Below are 22,990 nucleotides of genomic sequence, written 5' to 3'. Positions count from 1 at the left end.
TGAGTTAATCATCAGTTTTATTTTACCTTGTTCCTTAAAAATGTGTTTATATTTCAGTTCAAAGATAATAAAACATGGGTTCTAGACCAGGTTATCAACATTTTTTTAAACCTTTATTTAACTAGGCAAGTCAGTTAAGAACAAATTCTTATTTTCAATGACGGCCTAGGGGGGGGGGGGGGGGTTAACTGCCTGTTCAGGGGCAGAACGACAGATTTGGACCTTGTCAGCTCGGGGGATTTGAACTAGCAACCTTTCGGTTACTAGTCCACCGCTCTAACCACAAGGCTACCCTGCCGCCCCAACCTTGACCGGCTTAGTCAAATAAATTGCTGGCGCAGACAATTCAAAATCAAATAAGAGTAATCTTGAATACATATAAACTAAAGAGTAATCTTGAATATATAAACCAATGTTTATACAATGGGAGAGTCACATTTGTAGGTTCGTATTTTAACTTCCTCATTCCAGCCATCCATTTCCTTAACCCTGTGAGACCCAAGCATAGATCCAAATGAGGAATTAATGTTACTACCCTTCAGAAATACTTGTATTAGGCCTCTGATTATGACAATAATCAGTTTTTTTTCTCAAATGTGTAGTACATTTTCTGGAAACGTTGCAAAAATGCAACATTGTGCTTCAATGGTAGGAAACATTTGTGGAAAGAAAACTGTGAAATGTTATGGAAATGACAACAAAATAATTTACATGTGATGGGACATATGTTCTAGTGGTATATACAGTATATCACAAAAGTGAGTGTTCCATGATGTCATATCCTGTGTTTAATCAATTGGTTGCTTACTGTGTAATCTGCATTGCCATTGGCTAGTTATGACTGGTTAATCACTTTGTTTTTGTCATGATTTGTATTTTTTTCTAACATTTTTGTAAATATTTGAGTATATCTTTTCATGTGACAACACTGAAGAAATGACACTTTGCTACAATGTTTACTTGACCACAAAATCGTCACATGAGCAAATAATACACACCTACATACTATACACAAACACAACCTATCCAACACAACTTTTTTTCTTACAGGTAAACAGTCTACTGTAACAGACTGGCCAGGTGTTCAGAGTGAGTTTGCAGTACTTGTCGAGGTTCTGCAAACTGAAAATGCACACAGTTTAAAAATAAATATATACGGTGTGCCCTAATGAATGAACATGAGCCGGGTGTTGTGATGTTGCCCTACATCATGGTGAGTTTGCAGAGCTGACCATCTTACAGACAGAGAGGGTGGGGTGGAACAGCTCTACCCACTGCTGACGGTGCAGCTCCAGGTAGCACAGCAGAGTCTCCAAACCTGACAAACACACAGAGACACACAGAGACAGTCTTTGACTTACAATGACTTACAAGTTACATTGTTACTCTGATGTCTGAAGGGCACTGGTCTTGACAGAAAAAGATACATTAAACTGGGATTTCATTCTAATGACATATTTACTGTTTTCTGATCCTTGAATCAATTATCTGAGTGACACAATTGGCCGTTTTATTGAATTAAACAACAGACAAGACATTTCACCTGTCCTGTGTTAGGTATAGTGAGGTACTCACCTTCCTCAGTGATGTCCAGGGCTTCCACAGTGTCCTGCATAGGGACGGCCCTCTCATGGGTGTGACACACCCTAGTCGTGGGCCAATCATCACCTCCCCCTGGCCCCTCCTCCTCTTCCTGTTCGCCATCCCCTCTCCGGGGAAGTGGAACACTCAACTCTGGTGGTTCTTTCTGCTTCCCCTCCGATGGTTGAAGAGTTGGTACATCCTTGTCCTCAGTAGGGACTTTGGCCTGTTCCAACTGCTCAAAGGGGGTGTTTTGACTAGTCTCCTTTGTTTGTTCTGGTGCTGCAGCAGAGGTCTCATCACAGGTGTCCATCAGTTCCATCATCTCGGAGTCGTCAACCTCCTCCAGAGCCTAAGACAGCGTGAAAGAAATGAGAACAACTCCTCAAAAAGATATGCTTGGTTTATGTCCTACACAGAGACAAATGACATTACAATGAAGGAATTCTATTTAATTCTATGGTGCAATAAAACTTGTTAAAATAAACATTTTGACATGAATTCTAAATCAAGTTTAGCTTTTTTTATGTCTTAAAGATCCAATGCAGCCCTTTTAATTTTAATATCTAATCATTTATGGGTAACAATTAAGTACCTTGCTGTGAATACATTTTCTCAAGGAAGAATTTAGCTAGCCTGAGTGGGGAGGGAAAAACGGAAAACGAGCTCTTGGCAGAGAGGTTTGGAACTCTCTTATTGGTCGGTTAACTAATTTGGTGACGTCACCAGGCAGGCCAAAACTCCATCCCACCAAAACAGGCTGAAATTGCAGGTGTTTTTTTTCCAAACAGCTCTTATACTAAAAAGGGCATTATCATCACAATTTCACAGAAGTATTCCAACCTCATAGTGTGGAAATATATATAAAACAAAGGCTGCAAAATAAAATAAATAAATAAATCAGGTTTCAGTGGACCTTTAATTAGGGTTCATATAATGAGTGTAGATGGAGAGAATGGGGAAAGAATACATAAGTATGTCAACATTACCCTGGCTAGATCCTGCTACTTCTGGTAGACCTGGCTGCACTTGTAGGAAGGAAACACCTTCTGCACCAGCTTCTTCACAGTGTAGTAGTCCACGGTATCTGCATAGATGTGCAACTCATGCAGGTCCCCTCCCTAGAACCACAGCAGACAAGAACGTAGGATTACAGTGATGTTGAATAAAAGTGTAAAATATTGTACATCCAACCAAAAAAATACAAGAGAGAGAGAGAGAGAGCTGGAGAGTTAGAGAGAGAAAAATAACAATCTTGAGAAACCTCACCTCAGGTTCCAGGAAGAGATGACAGTGAGCCGGTACTCCGTCTCTCCCTGCCCTCTCGATCTCCTGCACGTAGCTCTCAAAGCTCTTGGGCATGTTGTAGTGCACGATGCCGAGCACGTCCGACTTGTCCAGGCCCATGCTGAAGGCTACCGTGGCAACCACCATGCGCAGCTCTCCACACATGAAGCTGTTCTGGACACGACGGCGCTCGGATGACGACATGCTGGCGTGGTAGGACTCAGCCATTCACTTCAGAGGCTTACGGATCTTCTTCCTGGCTGAGGAAACACAGCAGAGAGAGGTCAGGGCCCGTATTCACAAAGCGTCTCAGAGTACAAGTGCTTCAAAACTCCTAATCTCCTATTGTCATCAAGCCAAACGCAAATAGATAGGTACCCAAAGCTTTCTTCTTCTTCCCTATAGGGTTGTCATCTTCCTCCTGGCTGGCAACAGCACCCCCTGGAGGCAGGTCCTGAGCAGGGCAGATATATGGGTGGCCTCGTCTCTCCTGGTGCAGTAGACGATGACGGACTCCAGAGACCCGAACATCTCTCCCTTCAGCAGAGACACCAGGGCCTGGACAGGGGAAAGGCACACGCAGGGTTCAAATACTCAGGGCTCTATGCTGACATTATTTTTTATATTTTTTTTAAGTTGAAAAATGTAAGAGCACACAAAGACATTTAAGAGCAGAATGAAAGTATTTGAGGAAGAGTGTTTTTATGATAAGAAATTACAAAAATTTCATGAATAAAAGGTTTTTGGAGTGTTCCATGCTCAATCAAGCACAATGTATCCTCAAACATTTGAGTCACTTAGGTGAGACACATTTTCAGCTTCCCCTTTAAAAGGTTACTGTAGTATGGGGAACTGGCATGTCTTGGTGCTTTCAAGACAATTGGGAGCTCGGGAAAACCATGATGTCAGTGATCTTCAGGTCGTAAAGTCAGCACTCTAGAAAGATGCACAAGTTTCTGACTTAGAATTCCCAGTTCCAAGTCAGGAGTTCCCAGTTGCCTTGAATGCACTGGAGTCGTCAAGTCGGAGATTTCCGAGTTTCCAATTGTTTTGAACGCAGCATCGGTCTGTGAGGGTTTTGACTAGAAAATATATCCATTCAAGACATGACCGTCTGTGAGAGGTGAGATTCTCCTATGTCTCTTTGCTAGCAGTTGAGCAAGCTCAAATGAACATAGAAAAACAACCTAGCGTGTGAATAACTAAGAAACACGGACAAAGTCACACTTTGTTGAATTTACCCGAAAGTCTACAAAACTTCTATGTCTGTGCGCTTCGGAAAATTCATCTATCAGCAATTCACTCACTATTGCCGTGTGCAAGTTGGGATATATATTTGTATTTCATTTAACTAGGGAAGACAGATAATAACAAATTATTATTTACAATGACGGCATACCAAAAGGCAAAAGGCCTCCTGCGGGGACGGGGGCCTGGGATTAAAATAAAATAAACACAAATATAGGGCTAAACACAAATCACGACAAGAGAGACACCACAACACTACATAAAGAGAGCCCTAAGACATATATGGGACTCCACATAGTTCTTTATGTGATTAGCGACCAGTTATGAAACAAAACGGCAGAAATACTTTTAAAATAGCTACAGCAGAATTTATTTCTTGATATAAATCACAACTCGTCATGTGCTCATACCTTTTCATCTATTTCTAGGCGCAAGTGCAACGATCCTGATACTATGGGTGTGTTCGTAAATTCACTCTGGAGTGCCAGTGTGCTCTGGGCGTTCGTAAATTTAGAGCGTTGTCAGATTGTCCGTTCATAAATTCAGATCGTTTCACTCTCAGGGGGGGGAAACTGGATGCTCTGGCAGAGGAGTAGGGTTGATCCAAGCATTCTGACCTCAAGCACCCAAGCTAACTGGCTAAAGTTGGCTAGCTTGCTAGCTACTTCCAGACAAAAAAAATGAACTCACCTCACTCTGACCATTTTAGCAGTGCTGTTTAGGCTGTTTTCATGTTATCCAGAGTGTTGGCGACAAACTGTGCTGCTGGAAATATTTTTTTGACAATAATTACTGGCACCGACCATATTCAACGGGTGTTGAGCGTTAGTAAATTCATCAGTTATTCTGTGCTCTGGTACACTCAGACGAGAGTGCTCTGAAATCGGAGTAGACAGTGAATTTACGAACGCACCCTATTAGTTTTCTTTCAAATAGTTTAGCTCTGCTTGATTGGGCTTGCCTGGCCTAAGGAACGGATGAGCGATGACATAGTCCCAAATTAAAAACTCCATCCAAGCAGACTCAATCAAATGATCAAAGTCTTTGGAAGAAAACACATATTTGCATCCTGGCCTGCACAGCATACACACTCACAAATGTTGCAGATATACGGTCTCAACCTTTAAGTCTTTATTGAAGACTCATCTCTTCAGTGGGTCCTATGATTGAGTGTAGTCTGGCCCAGGAGTGTGAAGGTTAACTGAAAGGCTCTGGAGCAACGAACTGCCCTTGCCTTCTCTGCTTTGCCAGTTCCCCTTTCTCTGCCTCTAACCCTATTACAGGGGCTGAGTCACTGGCTTACTGGTGCTCTTCCATGCCGTCCCTAGGAGGGGTGCGTCACTTGAGTCACTGGGTTTTTGTACAGCACTTTGTGACATCAGCTGATGTAAGAAGGGCTTTATAAATACATTTGATTGATTGAATTTGAGTATCTGTTCTACAATACATTTCTGATGTAAAATAGTGAATGATGTCAGATCTATCTACTACAGTTCTAGGTTCTGAACATTCTGAATGTTTCACTACACTAAACACCTCAACTAAGGGTGTGCAGAGTAGTCAGACAAAATGAGTAACAGATATGGGACATTTTCTGGATACAAGTATTTTTTGTAATTATCCATAATCCAAGTATGTTTCTCATGTCAGTCAGTCACAGTTTCTAAACTATACGTTCTGTCCTTGAGTCAGTCGGGCCTCCCGAGTGGCGCAGTGCAATAGGCGTCACCCGGGTTCGAACCCAGGCTGTGTCGCAGCCGGCCACAACCAGGAGACCCATGAGGTGGTGCACAATTGGCCCAGCGTCATCCGGGTTAGGGGAGGGTTTGGCCGGCCGGGAAGTCCTTGTCCCATCGCACTCTAGAGACTACTTGTGGTGGTCCGGGGCGCATGCACTCTGACACGGTCGCCAGTTGTACGGCGTTTCCTCCAACACATTGGTGAGGCTGGCTTCCGGGTTAAGTGGGCACTATGTCAAGAAGCAGTGTGGCTTGGCAGGGTCATGTTTCGGAGGACGCGCGACTCTCGACCTTTGCCTCTCCTGAGTCCGTACGGGAGTTGCAGCGATGGGACAAGACTGTAACTACCAATTTAATATCATGAAAAAAGGGGGTAAAAATGACAAAAATAGAGCCAGTCATGTGCGTGCTAGTTTGCCTGTCGGTGTGTGTGTGTGTGTGTGTGTGTACATTGATCCTGCTGCTCTGATTGGATAGAGTGAATCCGTTCACTCACTTCATAATTTCACATGATCATGAGAAAGACCCCACTGAACGATTTAGAAAATTAAGAATCATGTTTCTGGTCTGATCATTTAGATTGCTGCTGCCACCCACTATGATTAATCACACAGTAAGGGCGGTTTGCTATCAATATATCAATGAGCATAATATCTAACAAGTGGGCCAAGGTTAGGGGAAAAATATGAAACGTTGGCAAGCATTCTGACTAAGTAAGAGTAAACTTGGCTGCCCGCTGGAAGTTGAGGACAGACACACACCCCTCCGCTCGCTGCTACTAATCTGCAGATTTTTTTGCAGTGAGAATGTACAGGGAGGTATTTTGCCAACATCTATTTAGGAATATTAAAACACTTAATTTTTTTTACGATTACAAGTATCAATTTGATCTGCCTATCAACTGTCAATTTATGGATACAATTACGAGTATTTGCATGTCAACACACCCCTAACCTCAATCGTGTGTGTGTGTGTGTGCACGTTGCTATCCTACCTAGTCCTTGTCTCGGTCCATGGAGACAGACAGCTGCAGGTTGTCAGGCACGGCGGCCGAGCGGACAGCAATACCGTCCTGGTCAGTGATGTCCAGGTGTTGAGCGATGTCCAGGGCTGTGGACAGGGTGGCGGTGGCAGTCAGACCCAGCAGGCAACGCACACCCAGAGGGTCCCTCAACACCTAGGAGATGGAACAGAGGTGGTTCAGTTAAAAACCTACCTGAGACCTGAAGACTGGCGTTAGCTCCTTGAGCTACAGTAATGCCTAGTAATGCTTTAGCCTAGTAATGCCTAGTAATGCTTTAGCTCAGCAGGCTAATATCGTCTAGCGGTGTGTAGATGACCTGGACGGTCCCTCAACACCTAGGAGACTGAACATACACTAAGAGGGCACTTTAACACTGAGGGGAAGAATGGCATTTACTGTATGTGTGTAACCATGTACAGCTATAATGGTAAGAGACATGCTCCTAATTTAAGAAAGGACTTAAAAAACATTGAGTTATTATATTCATTTTAAATGAGTTAAATGTTTTATACACAAAGAGGCCATTGGCAGTTCTATATATGAGAGAAGAGATGACATATCATTTGCTCCTACCAAAAATCTTTGGTTTTGCTTGTTTTGTGAGTTGAGAGTGGATTTAGAGATTCCTGATAGTGAGTTACAATGGTTCATTTGCAGACATGGAAACTAAGTGGAAAGAACAGAGCTTCTGCTCTTCTCTGATCTGACACTTCCTTGACAGTTGCTGTTTATCATATATTGGGTGGTCAATGACCAGATCTCACCTTGCAGAGACGCAGGTAGCAGGGCCTGAAGTTGTGGGACCACTCTGAGACACAGTGGGCCTCGTCAATACAGGCAAAGGCCACCGGGGGGAGCTGGTCAGCTGGGGGCAGACAGGCAAAGCCAGAGTGACCTCCAGCTACCAACGCCTCAGGGGACAGGAGCAGGAAATGGACCTCACCTGCCTTAACCTGGAGGGAACACACAGACAGAGATACCCAAAGCATATACAATCAAATCAGGAAACTTTATTGTCATGAAAATCACCACCAACATCAATGCAAATATGACTGACACCATTGTAGTAGCAGCTTCATGGCATGACACGGACAGATGACACGGACAGATGACACGGACAGATGACACGGACAGATGACACGGACAGATGACACGGACAGATGACACGGACAGATGACACGGACAGATGACACGGACAGATGACACAGACAGATGACACAGACAGATGACACAGACAGATGACACAGACAGATGACACAGACAGATGACACAGACAGATGACACAGACAGATGACACAGACAGATGACACAGACAGATGACACAGACAGATGACACAGACAGATGACACAGACAGATGACACAGACAGATGACACAGACAGATGACACAGACAGATGACACAGACAGATGACACAGACAGATGACACAGACAGATGACACAGACAGATGACACAGACAGATGACACAGACAGGTTATACATGAGCAAAAAGACATCACTGAGAGATATAGAACCCTAATACCAGATCAACATGATCAACAGCTCAGTTGGTATGGTAGAGCAAGATTGACTAAGTCGGTTTGGATAAAAGCGTGTGGCATATTTAATTCAGTTCAAGTCTGAAATATATAAATGTTATGCAAAAATAGAGAGGAAGTCGATGTTTAGGACTAGATAAACTATGCTCTAACTCGGCAGATTGTAATCGGATGTCAGTACCTTTTCAATGGTTGCCTCCCTCTGTTTTTTAGACATACTGGAGTGAATAGCAGCTGCTTTCAGTGTGGATGGGAATCCAGATAGCTAAGGAGACAAAATAATTTACTGTCAGTATTTCATTCAATGACCTTTATTGAGACATTCACAAGACAGTGTCCGTATCAATAATGTGTTGTATAACTAGGGGACAGATATGTTACCTGATTGTCCATAAGAGATACCAGTGGTGATACCACAAGAGTGATACTGTTGGACCTCTGGGCATAGAGGTAGGCAGGCAGCTGGTAGCACAGAGACTTCCCCATGCCTGTGGAGAGCACCACTAGAGTGGACAGACCTGGAGGGACACACACACAAAGTGAGCATCATGCTTGTTACAAACACAAATCTGTATGTGAGGAAGCGACCACTTGTTCGATCTCGACAATATCAATTTACCGAGGTAGTAAATTAAGTACTGTATAATTCTGTTCACTGTGTTTTACCCTCTACCTGCATACCTGATAGAATTGTCATGGTGGCCTGTTCCTGCCCTGGTCTGAAAGACTTGAACCCAAAGTCTTTGAGTGCTTTAAAAACTTCAGAACGCGCCACTGCAGAAACAAAGTAAGAAAATAGGTATATAAACCCTACTGTACTAGTTATTTGAGTCGCTGAATCAATCAACTAAATCAAATGTATTTTATAAAGCTCTTTTTACATAAGCAGTTGTGCTTTACAGATACTAGGCCTAGAAACAATTAATTGAATAATTGTATTTACAACAAACAAACGAAAAAACTGGGTACCTTGCACTTTTCTGTCCTCCCCTAGGGGGTAGAGGGGCTGCATGGGGGGCGGAGAAGGAGTACGTTTGTAGTCTGGCCTGATCACATTCAACAAGACCTCATCACCATCCTCCTGCTGCTTCTCTCCCTGACACTCATTCTCCTCTTTAACACTGGGGGGTGCCACTGTGTAACAGAGATAGACAGGTTACGTCCCAAATGGCACCCTATTCCCTTTATTTTACAATTATAAAAATAATAGGGTGTACTATAGAGGGAACAGAGTGTACTATACAGGGAACAGAGTGTACTATACAGGGAACAGAGTGTACTATACAGGGAACAGGGAGTACTATACAGGGAACAGGGTGTACTATACAGGGAACAGAGTGTACTATACAGGGAACAGGGAGTACTATACAGGGAACAGGGAGTACTATACAGGGAACAGGGTGTACTATACAGGGAACAGGGAGTACTATACAGGGAACAGGGAGTACTATACAGGGAACAGGGAGTACTAAACAGGGAACAGGGTGTACTATACAGGGAACAGGGTGTACTATACAGGGAACAGGGTGTACTAAACAGGGAACAGGGTGTACTATACAGGAAACATGGTGTACTATAAAGAGAATAGGGTGCACTATAAAGGGAATAGGGTGCACTATAAAGAGAATAGGGTGCACTATAAAGGGAATAGGGTGCACTATAAAGGGAATAGGGTGCACTATAAAGGGAATAGGGTGCACTATAAAGGGAATAGGGTGCACTATAAAGAGAATAGGGTGCACTATAAAGAGAATAGGGTGCACTATAAAGAGAATAGGGTGCACTATAAAGAGAATAGGGTGCACTATAAAGGGAATAGGGTGCACTATAAAGGGAATAGGGTGCACTATAAAGGGAATAGGGTGCACTATAAAGAGAATAGGGTGCACTATAAAGAGAATAGGGTGCACTATAAAGAGAATAGGGTGCACTATAAAGAGAATAGGGTGCACTATAAAGAGAATAGGCTGCACTATAAAGAGAATAAAGTGTACTATAAAGAGAATAGGGTGCACTATAAAGAGAATAGGGTGCACTATAAAGAGAATAAAGTGTACTATACAGGGAACAGGGTGTACTATACAGGGAACAGGGTGTACTATACAGGGAACAGAGTGTACTATACAGGGAACAGGGTGTACTATACAGGGAACAGGGTGTACTATACAGGGAACAGGGTGTACTATACAGGGAACAGGGTGTACTATACAGGGAACAGGGTGTACTATACAGGGAACAGAGTGTACTATACAGGGAACAGAGTGTACTATACAGGGAACAGGGTGTACTATACAGGGAACAGGGTGTACTATACAGGGAACAGAGTGTACTATACAGGGAACAGGGAGTACTATACAGGGAACAGGGTGTACTATACAGGGAACAGGGTGTACTATACAGGGAACAGAGTGTACTATACAGGGAACAGGGAGTACTATACAGGGAACAGGGTGTACTATACAGGGAACAGAGTGTACTATACAGGGAACAGGGAGTACTATACAGGGAACAGGGAGTACTATACAGGGAACAGGGAGTACTATACAGGGAACAGGGAGTACTATACAGGGAACAGGGAGTACTATACAGGGAACAGGGAGTACTATACAGGGAACAGGGAGTACTATACAGGGAACAGGGAGTACTATACAGGGAACAGGGAGTACTATACAGGGAACAGGGAGTACTATACAGGAAACAGGGAGTACTATACAGGGAACAGGGTGTACTAAACAGGGAACAGGGTGTACTATACAGGGAACAGGGTGTACTATACAGGGAACAGGGTGTACTAAACAGGGAACAGGGTGTACTATACAGGGAACAGGGTGTACTATACAGGAAACATGGTGTACTATAAAGAGAATAGGGTGCACTATAAAGGGAATAGGGTGCACTATAAAGAGAATAGGGTGCACTATAAAGAGAATAGGGTGCACTATAAAGAGAATAGGGTGCACTATAAAGAGAATAGGGTGCACTATAAAGAGAATAGGGTGCACTATAAAGAGAATAGGGTGCACTATAAAGGGAATAGGGTGCACTATAAAGAGAATAGGGTGCACTATAAAGAGAATAGGGTGCACTATAAAGGGAATAGGGTGCACTATAAAGGGAATAGGGTGCACTATAAAGGGAATAGGGTGCACTATAAAGGGAATAGGGTGCACTATAAAGAGAATAGGGTGCACTATAAAGAGAATAGGGTGCACTATAAAGAGAATAGGGTGCACTATAAAGGGAATAGGGTGCACTATAAAGGGAATAGGGTGCACTATAAAGGGAATAGGGTGCACTATAAAGATAATAGGGTGCACTATAAAGAGAATAGGGTGCACTATAAAGAGAATAGGGTGCACTATAAAGAGAATAGGGTGCACTATAAAGAGAATAGGGTGCACTATAAAGAGAATAGGGTGCACTATAAAGAGAATAGGCTGCACTATAAAGAGAATAAAGTGTACTATAAAGAGAATAGGGTGCACTATAAAGAGTATAGGGTGCACTATAAAGAGAATAAAGTGTACTATACAGGGAACAGGGTGTACTATACAGGGAACAGGGTGTACTATACAGGGAACAGAGTGTACTATACAGGGAACAGGGTGTACTATACAGGGAACAGGGTGTACTATACAGGGAACAGGGTGTACTATACAGGGAACAGGGTGTACTATACAGGGAACAGAGTGTACTATACAGGGAACAGGGTGTACTATACAGGGAACAGGGTGTACTATACAGGGAACAGGGTGTACTATACAGGGAACAGGGTGTACTATACAGGGAACAGGGTGTACCTATACAGGTAATAGGGTGTACTACACAGGGAATGGGGTGTAATATAAAGATAATAGGCTGTACTATAAAGAGAATAGGGTGCACTATAAAGAGAATAAAGTGTACTATAAAGAGAATAGGCTGCACTATACAGGGAACAGAGTGTACTATACAGGGAACAGGGTGTACTATACAGGGAACAGGGTGTACTATACAGGGAACAGGGTGTACTATACAGGGAACAGGGTGTACTATACAGGGAACAGGGTGTACTATACAGGGAACAGAGTGTACTATACAGGGAACAGAGTGTACTATACAGGGAACAGAGTGTACTATACAGGGAACAGGGAGTACTATACAGGGAACAGGGTGTACTATACAGGGAACAGGGTGTACTATACAGGGAACAGAGTGTACTATACAGGGAACAGGGAGTACTATACAGGGAACAGGGTGTACTATACAGGGAACAGAGTGTACTATACAGGGAACAGGGAGTACTATACAGGGAACAGGGAGTACTATACAGGGAACAGGGTGTACTATACAGGGAACAGGGAGTACTATACAGGGAACAGGGAGTACTATACAGGGAACAGGGAGTACTATACAGGGAACAGGGAGTACTATACAGGGAACAGGGAGTACTATACAGGGAACAGGGAGTACTATACAGGGAACAGGGAGTACTATACAGGAAACAGGGAGTACTATACAGGGAACAGGGTGTACTAAACAGGGAACAGGGTGTACTATACAGGGAACAGGGTGTACTATACAGGGAACAGGGTGTACTAAACAGGGAACAGGGTGTACTATACAGGGAACAGGGTGTACTATACAGGAAACATGGTGTACTATAAAGAGAATAGGGTGCACTATAAAGGGAATAGGGTGCACTATAAAGGGAATAGGGTGCACTATAAAGAGAATAGGGTGCACTATAAAGAGAATAGGGTGCACTATAAAGAGAATAGGGTGCACTATAAAGAGAATAGGGTGCACTATAAAGAGAATAGGGTGCACTATAAAGAGAATAGGGTGCACTATAAAGGGAATAGGGTGCACTATAAAGAGAATAGGGTGCACTATAAAGAGAATAGGGTGCACTATAAAGGGAATAGGGTGCACTATAAAGGGAATAGGGTGCACTATAAAGGGAATAGGGTGCACTATAAAGGGAATAGGGTGCACTATAAAGAGAATAGGGTGCACTATAAAGAGAATAGGGTGCACTATAAAGAGAATAGGGTGCACTATAAAGAGAATAGGGTGCACTATAAAGGGAATAGGGTGCACTATAAAGGGAATAGGGTGCACTATAAAGGGAATAGGGTGCACTATAAAGATAATAGGGTGCACTATAAAGAGAATAGGGTGCACTATAAAGAGAATAGGGTGCACTATAAAGAGAATAGGGTGCACTATAAAGAGAATAGGGTGCACTATAAAGAGAATAGGGTGCACTATAAAGAGAATAGGCTGCACTATAAAGAGAATGAAGTGTACTATAAAGAGAATAGGGTGCACTATAAAGAGTATAGGGTGCACTATAAAGAGAATAAAGTGTACTATACAGGGAACAGGGTGTACTATACAGGGAACAGGGTGTACTATACAGGGAACAGAGTGTACTATACAGGGAACAGGGTGTACTATACAGGGAACAGGGTGTACTATACAGGGAACAGAGTGTACTATACAGGGAACAGGGTGTACTATACAGGGAACAGGGTGTACTATACAGGGAACAGAGTGTACTATACAGGGAACAGGGTGTACTATACAGGGAACAGGGTGTACTATACAGGGAACAGGGTGTACTATACAGGGAACAGGGTGTACTATACAGGGAACAGGGTGTACTATACAGGGAACAGAGTGTACTATACAGGGAACAGGGTGTACTATACAGGGAACAGGGTGTACTATACAGGGAACAGGGTGTACTATACAGGGAACAGGGTGTACTATACAGGGAACAGGGTGTACTATACAGGGAACAGGGTGTACTATACAGGGAACAGAGTGTACTATACAGGGAACAGGGTGTACTATACAGGGAACAGGGTGTACTATACAGGGAACAGGGTGTACTATACAGGGAACAGGGTGTACTATACAGGGAACAGGGTGTACCTATACAGGTAATAGGGTGTACTACACAGGGAATGGGGTGTAATATAAAGATAATAGGCTGTACTATAAAGAGAATAGGGTGCACTATAAAGAGAATAAAGTGTACTATAAAGAGAATAGGCTGCACTATAAAGAGAATAAAGTGTACTATAAAGAGAATAGGGTGCACTATAAAGAGAATAAAGTGTACTATAAAGAGAATAAAGTGTACTATAAAGAGAATAGGGTGCACTATAAAGAGAATAGGGTCCACTATAAAGAGAATAAAGTGTACTATAAAGAGAATAGGGTGCACTATAAAGAGAATAAAGTGTACTATAAAGAGAATAGGGTGCACTATAAAGGGAACAGGGTGTACTATACAGGGAACAGGGTGTACTATACAGGGAACAGAGTGTACTATACAGGGAACAGAGTGTACTATACAGGGAACAGGGTGTACTATACAGGGAACAGAGTGTACTATACAGGGAACAGGGAGTACTATACAGGGAACAGGGTGTACTATACAGGGAACAGGGTGTACTATACAGGGAACAGAGTGTACTATACAGGGAACAGGGAGTACTATACAGGGAACAGGGTGTACTATACAGGGAACAGAGTGTACTATACAGGGAACAGGGAGTACTATACAGGGAACAGGGAGTACTATACAGGGAACAGGGTGTACTATACAGGGAACAGGGAGTACTATACAGGGAACAGGGAGTACTATACAGGGAACAGGGAGTACTATACAGGGAACAGGGAGTACTATACAGGGAACAGGGAGTACTATACAGGGAACAGGGAGTACTATACAGGAAACAGGGAGTACTATACAGGGAACAGGGTGTACTAAACAGGGAACAGGGTGTACTATACAGGGAACAGGGTGTACTATACAGGGAACAGGGTGTACTAAACAGGGAACAGGGTGTACTATACAGGGAACAGGGTGTACTATACAGGAAACATGGTGTACTATAAAGAGAATAGGGTGCACTATAAAGGGAATAGGGTGCACTATAAAGGGAATAGGGTGCACTATAAAGAGAATAGGGTGCACTATAAAGAGAATAGGGTGCACTATAAAGAGAATAGGGTGCACTATAAAGAGAATAGGGTGCACTATAAAGGGAATAGGGTGCACTATAAAGGGAATAGGGTGCACTATAAAGAGAATAGGGTGCACTATAAAGAGAATAGGGTGCACTATAAAGAGAATAGGGTGCACTATAAAGAGAATAGGGTGCACTATAAAGAGAATAGGGTGCACTATAAAGGGAATAGGGTGCACTATAAAGAGAATAGGGTGCACTATAAAGAGAATAGGGTGCACTATAAAGGGAATAGGGTGCACTATAAAGGGAATAGGGTGCACTATAAAGGGAATAGGGTGCACTATAAAGGGAATAGGGTGCACTATAAAGAGAATAGGGTGCACTATAAAGAGAATAGGGTGCACTATAAAGAGAATAGGGTGCACTATAAAGAGAATAGGGTGCACTATAAAGGGAATAGGGTGCACTATAAAGGGAATAGGGTGCACTATAAAGGGAATAGGGTGCACTATAAAGATAATAGGGTGCACTATAAAGAGAATAGGGTGCACTATAAAGAGAATAGGGTGCACTATAAAGAGAATAGGGTGCACTATAAAGAGAATAGGGTGCACTATAAAGAGAATAGGCTGCACTATAAAGAGAATAAAGTGTACTATAAAGAGAATAGGGTGCACTATAAAGAGTATAGGGTGCACTATAAAGAGAATAAAGTGTACTATACAGGGAACAGGGTGTACTATACAGGGAACAGGGTGTACTATACAGGGAACAGAGTGTACTATACAGGGAACAGGGTGTACTATACAGGGAACAGGGTGTACTATACAGGGAACAGGGTGTACTATACAGGGAACAGAGTGTACTATACAGGGAACAGAGTGTACTATACAGGGAACAGGGTGTACTATACAGGGAACAGGGTGTACTATACAGGGAACAGGGTGTACTATACAGGGAACAGGGTGTACTATACAGGGAACAGGGTGTACTATACAGGGAACAGGGTGTACCTATACAGGTAATAGGGTGTACTACACAGGGAATGGGGTGTAATATAAAGATAATAGGCTGTACTATAAAGAGAATAGGGTGCACTATAAAGAGAATAAAGTGTACTATAAAGAGAATAGGCTGCACTATAAAGAGAATAAAGTGTACTATAAAGAGAATAGGGTGCACTATAAAGAGAATAAAGTGTACTATAAAGAGAATAAAGTGTACTATAAAGAGAATAGGGTGCACTATAAAGAGAATAGGGTGCACTATAAAGAGAATAAAGTGTACTATAAAGAGAATAGGGTGCACTATAAAGAGAATAAAGTGTACTATAAAGAGAATAGGGTGCACTATAAAGAGAATAAAGTGTACTATAAAGAGAATAGGGTGCACTATAAAGAGAATAAAGTGTACTATAAAGAGAATAGGGTGCACTATAAAGAGAATAAAGTGTACTATAAAGAGAATAAAGTGTACTATAAAGAGAATAGGGTGCACTATAAAGAGAATAAAGTGTACTATAAAGAGAATAGGGTGCACTATAAAGAGAATAAAGTGTAAGTGTACTATAAAGAGAATAGGCTGCACTATAAAGAGAATAGGGTGCACTATAAAGAGAATAAAGTGTACTACACAGGGAATAGGGTGCACTATAAAGAGAATAAAGTGTACTATAAAGACAATTAAGTATACTAGACAGGGAATAGGGTGCACTATCAAGAGAATAAAGTGTACTATAAAGAGAATAAAGTGTACTACACAGGGAATAGTGTGCACTATAAAGACAATAGGGTGCACTATAAAGAAAATAAAGTGTACTACACAGGGAATTGGGTCCACTATAAAAGGGAATAGGGTGTACTATAAAGAGAATAGGGTGCACTGTAAAGGAAATAGGGTGTCATTTGGGACGTATCCATCGTCAGAGGGACCTCACGTACAGAGCTGTAATGACCTAATTCCACCACTGGTCTAAGGGTCAGCTTTGGTGTCGAGTTTGTTATGACTGAGGTTTGTATTGGAGTCGGGAGAAACTGAGCCTAAATCAGTTGTTGTTATGGGCAGGGAACTGGGAGGAAGTAACCGGAGTGAGAGAATTGCAGGGGGGCAAGCATGAGCTCTTTGACCTTTTGGCATGCAGGTTAGTTTAGTAGCATGACATCATTGCTTTGCCAGACAGTGGAGGAGCTGTTATGCTCATCTAGTTTTAAACTGTAGGTCTGCCTGTTCCGTCTTGGTTTAGAGGGGCCTCTGTTTCTGCCTGCACAATCACTCCAACGTTTGCTGGACATCGTCTGTGTGTGGGGCTGCATTTCACTCTATGTGCTTCCCAAATGGCACCCTATTCCCTACATTGTGCACTACTTCTGACCAGAGCTCCATGGCGTGCTATGAAAATGAGTGTTGAGCGTTCCGTGGGGACCCTCCGTGATTGGTCTTACCAGTGACATTTTTCCCCCTTAAGTCCATGCTAGACACATCTTGCGGGCTCCGATGCCTTACAGTACAGACTGTATCCAGCTAAACTACATAGCCGCTTGAGTTTGGAGTTGTGGTTTTATCTCCAGTTGGGATGTCTGGGGCCTGCGTTCAGACATGTGGAGAGTGGAGATGTATTACAGAGAGTGGAAAGACGGATGGTTTCCACTCTGTTGTGCTGGGTAGACACTGTGCCAGGGCCCGAGGCCTTCACCATAAAATACTGCTTTTAACATCACAGGCACAGGACCAGCCCATTGTAACCCAAAGTGTGTGTTGTTTTTATTTATTTGTTGTGTTTCTACTAGTGAAACAGATGCTCTGGGCTACTGAAGGGAGTTAGACTTGGGTGAAATACTCACAGCTGACAGATACACTGTTAGAACCTCACTTATCAACAAACTATATCAACTGGATCAACAAAGTTACTGAGTGTATGGGGAGGATTCTAATCAGTCACATTTCTACAAAGTTAGTGTCTATTTAGCTTATTGTAATGCTTCAAAGTATGCGTGTCCCAAATAGCACCCTATCCCCTTCACAGAGACCTACTTTTGAGCAGGGCCACCCTATCCCCTTCACAGAGCCCTACTTTTGAGCAGGGCCAATAGGGCTAAGGTCAAAAGTAGTGCACAATATAGTGAATAGGGTGCCATTTGATATGTAAATTGGGAATATTTTGATTGAGATTGAAGAGAGAATCTGCCTCAACATTTTCACTAAAGTAAATCTCATCACCAGACAGGGTGACAATGACATACCCAGAGGCTCGGAACGCAGAGTTCCTGTTGCCCGGGCAACCTCCTCCAAGGTTGGCAGCTCCAAGGGCTCCTCCTCAACCGCAGACGCCTCATCAGCAGCAGCACTGTCTACTGGAGCTGCAACTGGAAACGGGAGGGGCACACAAAAGGTTAAATAGGGGTTATATAACAGTCAATATATAACATTCACAGGGTACAGGGATGTATTCAATAGGGAGAAACTTACCAAATGTTGCAGACAGAAATGTCATGTAGAGAGCAAAAAGTACTATTGTATAGGACAGAGAATCAGATCTGTTGAACAAAATACATTTCTATCTGAATGTCCTGTAATGTTGCACCTGACCTTGCTCAACAGACCTGCATCAAAGAAAACTGTTTAGTACAGTACTTTATATATCAACTTAAAGATGAGTAAAGATAAGCATGATGTGGTAAATGAGACTAGTTTCTGAAGAACCAATCATCTAAACAAGCTAATTTTGCTACCACGGCTCATAGTGAGTTGTTGGTGTGTAGCATTCTTCAGTGTATGTCCTGTGACCTCTCACCTCTGCCCTTGCAGTTCATAGCCCAGTGTCCTGACCTCTCACCTCTGCCCTTGCAGTTCATAGCCCAGTGTCCTATGCCTCCACACTTGAAGCAGCTGTCACCTGGACGTTTGAACCCTCCGAAGCTGCCTCTAAACCCTCCTCTGCCTCTTCTGCAGAAGCCCCCTCTAAACCTTGAGTCTGGCCCTCCAAACATCTCCCCCTTTAGCTGAAACAGAGAGAAAACAGGACAAATGCTGCTATATGCTGATATCATATATACATACTGTCTTCCTAGGCAGGGACAGTATGCTGTTCAACTAGTATGCTGTTCAACTGTACTCAAAACAGAGAATCAATAACAGTACTGAATGTATTTTGTAATGCTACTATTGCTACTAAAGTTCTTACCTGCTTCCGTAGGCCAGCGCCCCTACATACGTATCCTTTGACGTGAGACTTCTTTTTCAGGTTGATCTTCACAAAGTTACCGTCCGAGTTCATGGTGGCTCTGGATAGATGAATGGAGCAACAGAAAAATCACATTAATACAAAACAATTACATTTGTAAAATGAAGGTCCAGTTATATGACAATTACAGTCAATGAGAAATATGTATTTAAAGGGGCTCTTGCAAGTGCATAGGTCAATTTGTAAATATAAATAATATTATTTGTTGAAATATATTAGTAGTCTCAGGGTAATATAGAGTATAACCCACTTAGGTCTCATAGTGTTGCTCCCTCTGTTCCTGGCAGATTTGATGTCTCATCCACCTCCTAGCAGGTTCTCCTGTGGAACCCTTGGTTTCTGCTTCACCACTTCCTTCTCTGTGACGTCACCATCCTCCTGATCGCTGACGTCTCCATCACCTGTCTTAGCCTTCTTCCTCGCTTGGGGGGCTTTATCTGTCCTTCTCCTCTTTTTCACCACCCACTCCTCTTTCTCCGTGCCTGCAGGGTTCTCTCCATCTGTGTCAGGATTCCTGTGTCTTTTTCCACCCCTTTTCTTTGTACCCTTCTTCTCCAATCCGAGCTCATCACCTTCGGCCTGCGGTGGCTGCGTTAACACTCTTGCCTCCTCCACATCCCCTCCTCCCCGGCCCTGTCTGGCCCTCACTCGAGATTTCTTGGCAGTGGTGGCGCCGACGGCGGTCTCTTCTATCGTACCGCCCTCTGCCTGTCCTTTGAGACCTGATCTGGTTTCTTCATCCTCTCCTCCTCCAGAGCCAGACACTAATGAGGAGCGTTGTCCAGCGGGCCACAGACTGGCTGGGTCTGTTGCAGACGTTACGCCACCACCAACCTGGGGCTGGTGCTCGTCAGGAGAAGGCAGATCCTGTGGCATGGTACTCTTGGAAGCCCTCTCCCCCAGGAGAGTTGCCCCTTCGTTCTGCCTGGAAGGTGTGACAAAGGAACTGGCGGCATGTCCTGCGATCTCTCCCTTGCCAGCGCCTCCCCTTTTGGCGTGTGGCGAACTCATCGCCGCTTCCACGGCAAGAGACAAATTACCCACAACCGGCTACTCTGCGTCACCCACCTCATCAAATACAGAGGTCAGCCTCTTGGTGAAGGTCTGTCTGAGCTGCTGGGCCCTGCTGCCTGCCTGTCTGTATGATGAGGATACCCCGCTGCAGGAGGTAGCTTGGAGGGCGTGAAGGCTGTTAGGGGCTCAAAGGGCTCCTCCGGCAGCTGCTCTGGGTGTTCTGTCCCTGTCTGCATTGGAGAGGCCAGGTCTTGACGTGTGTTGGCTGGCTTTGGCAGAGGGGATAACAGGGTATGTCTGTCTGCCTGCAGCTCCAGCTGCAGGATATGTCTGTCTGCCCGCAGTTCCAGCTGTAGGGTATGTCTGTCTGCCCGCAGCTCCAGCTGTAGGGTATGTCTGTCTGTCCGCAGCTCCAGCTGTAGGGTATGGCTGTCTGCCCGCAGCTTAGCTGTAGGGTATGGCTGTCTGCCCGCAGCTCCAGCTGCAGGGTATGGCTGTCTGCCTGCAGCTCCAGCTGTAGGGTATGGCTGTCTGCCCGCAGCTCCAGCTGTAGGGTATGGCTGTCTGCAGCTCCAGCTGCAGGGTATGTCTGTCTGCAGCTCCAGATGCAGGGTATGTCTGTCTGCAGCTCCAGCTGCAGGGTATGGGCTCTGGACATCTTTCCATGACTTCAGAGGTGTTCCACGAGGAGTGAACGACTTCTTCAGAGAAACCGGTCTCTCCTACAAACAGTTTATAGTGCAGGAAAAATGTATAAATGGCAGAGCTCCAAATTCTCCACATCTGATTCATGATTTCTTGCAATTGATGTTTGCATTTTACACTAAGTCTTCATCTATGCAAATCACATTTATGCTACAGAGTTTGCAAAACACAACATGTGGAACTGGACACACACAGACCGTACCTTTGTTAGAGCTCCCAGGTCCAGGTTTGACTTGAGCTTCATGTCAAAGTACTGGGCCGAGGCTTGGAGGGACTCCCTTTCCTTGGCTGTCAGAGTCAGTTTGGGGGCAGCCACCGGCATGCTCTTACAGTTCAGCTGAGTGCCCCAGCAACCTGAGTCCTTCAAAGAGAAAACATATTAAAATGGGAAATCTGCTCAAAGCAGTCAATGGGTATACATCATTATTTGAAAAATCCCAAAATGTATGTACCAATCTCAAATTGCACCTTTAAGTACAGTCAATAAATTATAACTGGAGTTAAGGAGATTTATAACAATATAATTATACTGAACCGAATGTAACCTACCTTTTCTCTCTGGCAACAGGGACGGCTGCCGCTATCTACAGACAAAACCTGATTGAGTCTGTGAGGTAGGTGTTGGGTCTGTGTGCCCATTTATTTGCTTGCTTGAGCGTTCGATATTCTTTGTGGAGCTCTGTGAAACACACGCAGAAACACAAAATTCAAAGCAACATATTTCAGTAACTGACATGAATTATAGGAGGATACCTGGGTCCTATTCAGTAGAAGCAAACGGACCAAAACGGAGAGACCTAGCTGAATGTCCAATAAGAAACACTTGTTTTTGTTTATCTGTTGCTAAACGTTTTCCTACAGTGTTCCTTAACGAATACAAGCCTAAGGACAGCAATGTACTGATCCTGTGTTTGAGTTATGTTAATGCTTCTGGGGCTCCGTTAATATCACCCTGAATAATAGAACAAGTCAGAGTGGGAAAGACAATATGTTAGTTACCGTAGTCTCCGAGTAATGCATGATACAAAAATTGAATAGATAACTAGCTACATAGGAGCCATCACTTCCACAGATATTATCGACCTTGTAGGAATCAGTTTGCTAAGATGATGAATAATTAATATTATAGCCGGTAGCAATTTGTTGTAAATATGATATGTTAGACTAGAGTTCAGAGTTTGTGCAAGTGTGAAAGTGAACGGTAACGTTATCTATATAAATATATAAGTCAGTGATTTCAGCAGTATCCAAACAGCTGGCTCTCATGGCAGTAATACTCCAAATCATTGTTAGCATTCATTATAAACGTAGTAGCTACCTAACGTTTCAAACAAGAGCCACATGAGAATGTAAACAACGTCAAATCAGAGAGCAGACACATCTAGCCTTAGCCATCTGGCTCTCTGAGCTAAAGCTACAAGAGTGGGTTAAAAAAGTCCCAAAAGGCCGTCATCTCAAACGAAATAAGTCTGACGTTTCTTACCTGACTGCGGGCAATAATAAATCACACCAGGAAAATGACATAGCTAACTATTGTACCGAGCAGTTATTTCCACAATTTTAGCGCGCTGTAAAAGTGACGTCCACCTATCTACCAATGGAAGGCTGCTGAGGAAGTAAAAACCAATCAGAAGGAAGGATTACTTT

The 22,990-nt window shown here is 43.4% G+C and overlaps 1 protein-coding gene across 1 annotated transcript; it reads right to left on the bottom strand.

The window, feature by feature from the left end:
- Positions 1-888: 888 nt before the first annotated feature.
- LOC110488049 (uncharacterized) lies at positions 889-22,930 on the bottom strand. Its single transcript, XM_090227692.1, is given in 20 exon segments — positions 889-1,318; positions 1,576-1,933; positions 2,571-2,702; positions 2,851-3,128; positions 3,247-3,297; positions 3,300-3,426; positions 6,850-7,032; positions 7,644-7,832; positions 8,598-8,681; positions 8,798-8,934; positions 9,098-9,190; positions 9,386-9,550; positions 18,624-18,746; positions 19,217-19,382; positions 19,565-19,664; positions 19,875-20,757; positions 20,760-21,360; positions 21,546-21,704; positions 21,893-22,022; positions 22,827-22,930. Coding segments are annotated over 19 exon segments (4,029 nt in total). The 5' UTR covers positions 21,983-22,022; positions 22,827-22,930; the 3' UTR covers positions 889-1,208.
- Between the last annotated feature and the right edge of the window lie 60 nt (positions 22,931-22,990).

This window comes from Oncorhynchus mykiss, chromosome 30, assembly GCF_057628025.1.
Source record: "Oncorhynchus mykiss isolate SJ-2025 chromosome 30, ASM5762802v1, whole genome shotgun sequence".
Taxonomy (NCBI): Eukaryota; Metazoa; Chordata; class Actinopteri; order Salmoniformes; family Salmonidae; genus Oncorhynchus; species Oncorhynchus mykiss.
The sequence above is the reverse complement of the archived record's forward strand: the minus strand, read 5'-3'. Positions and strand labels throughout refer to the sequence as shown.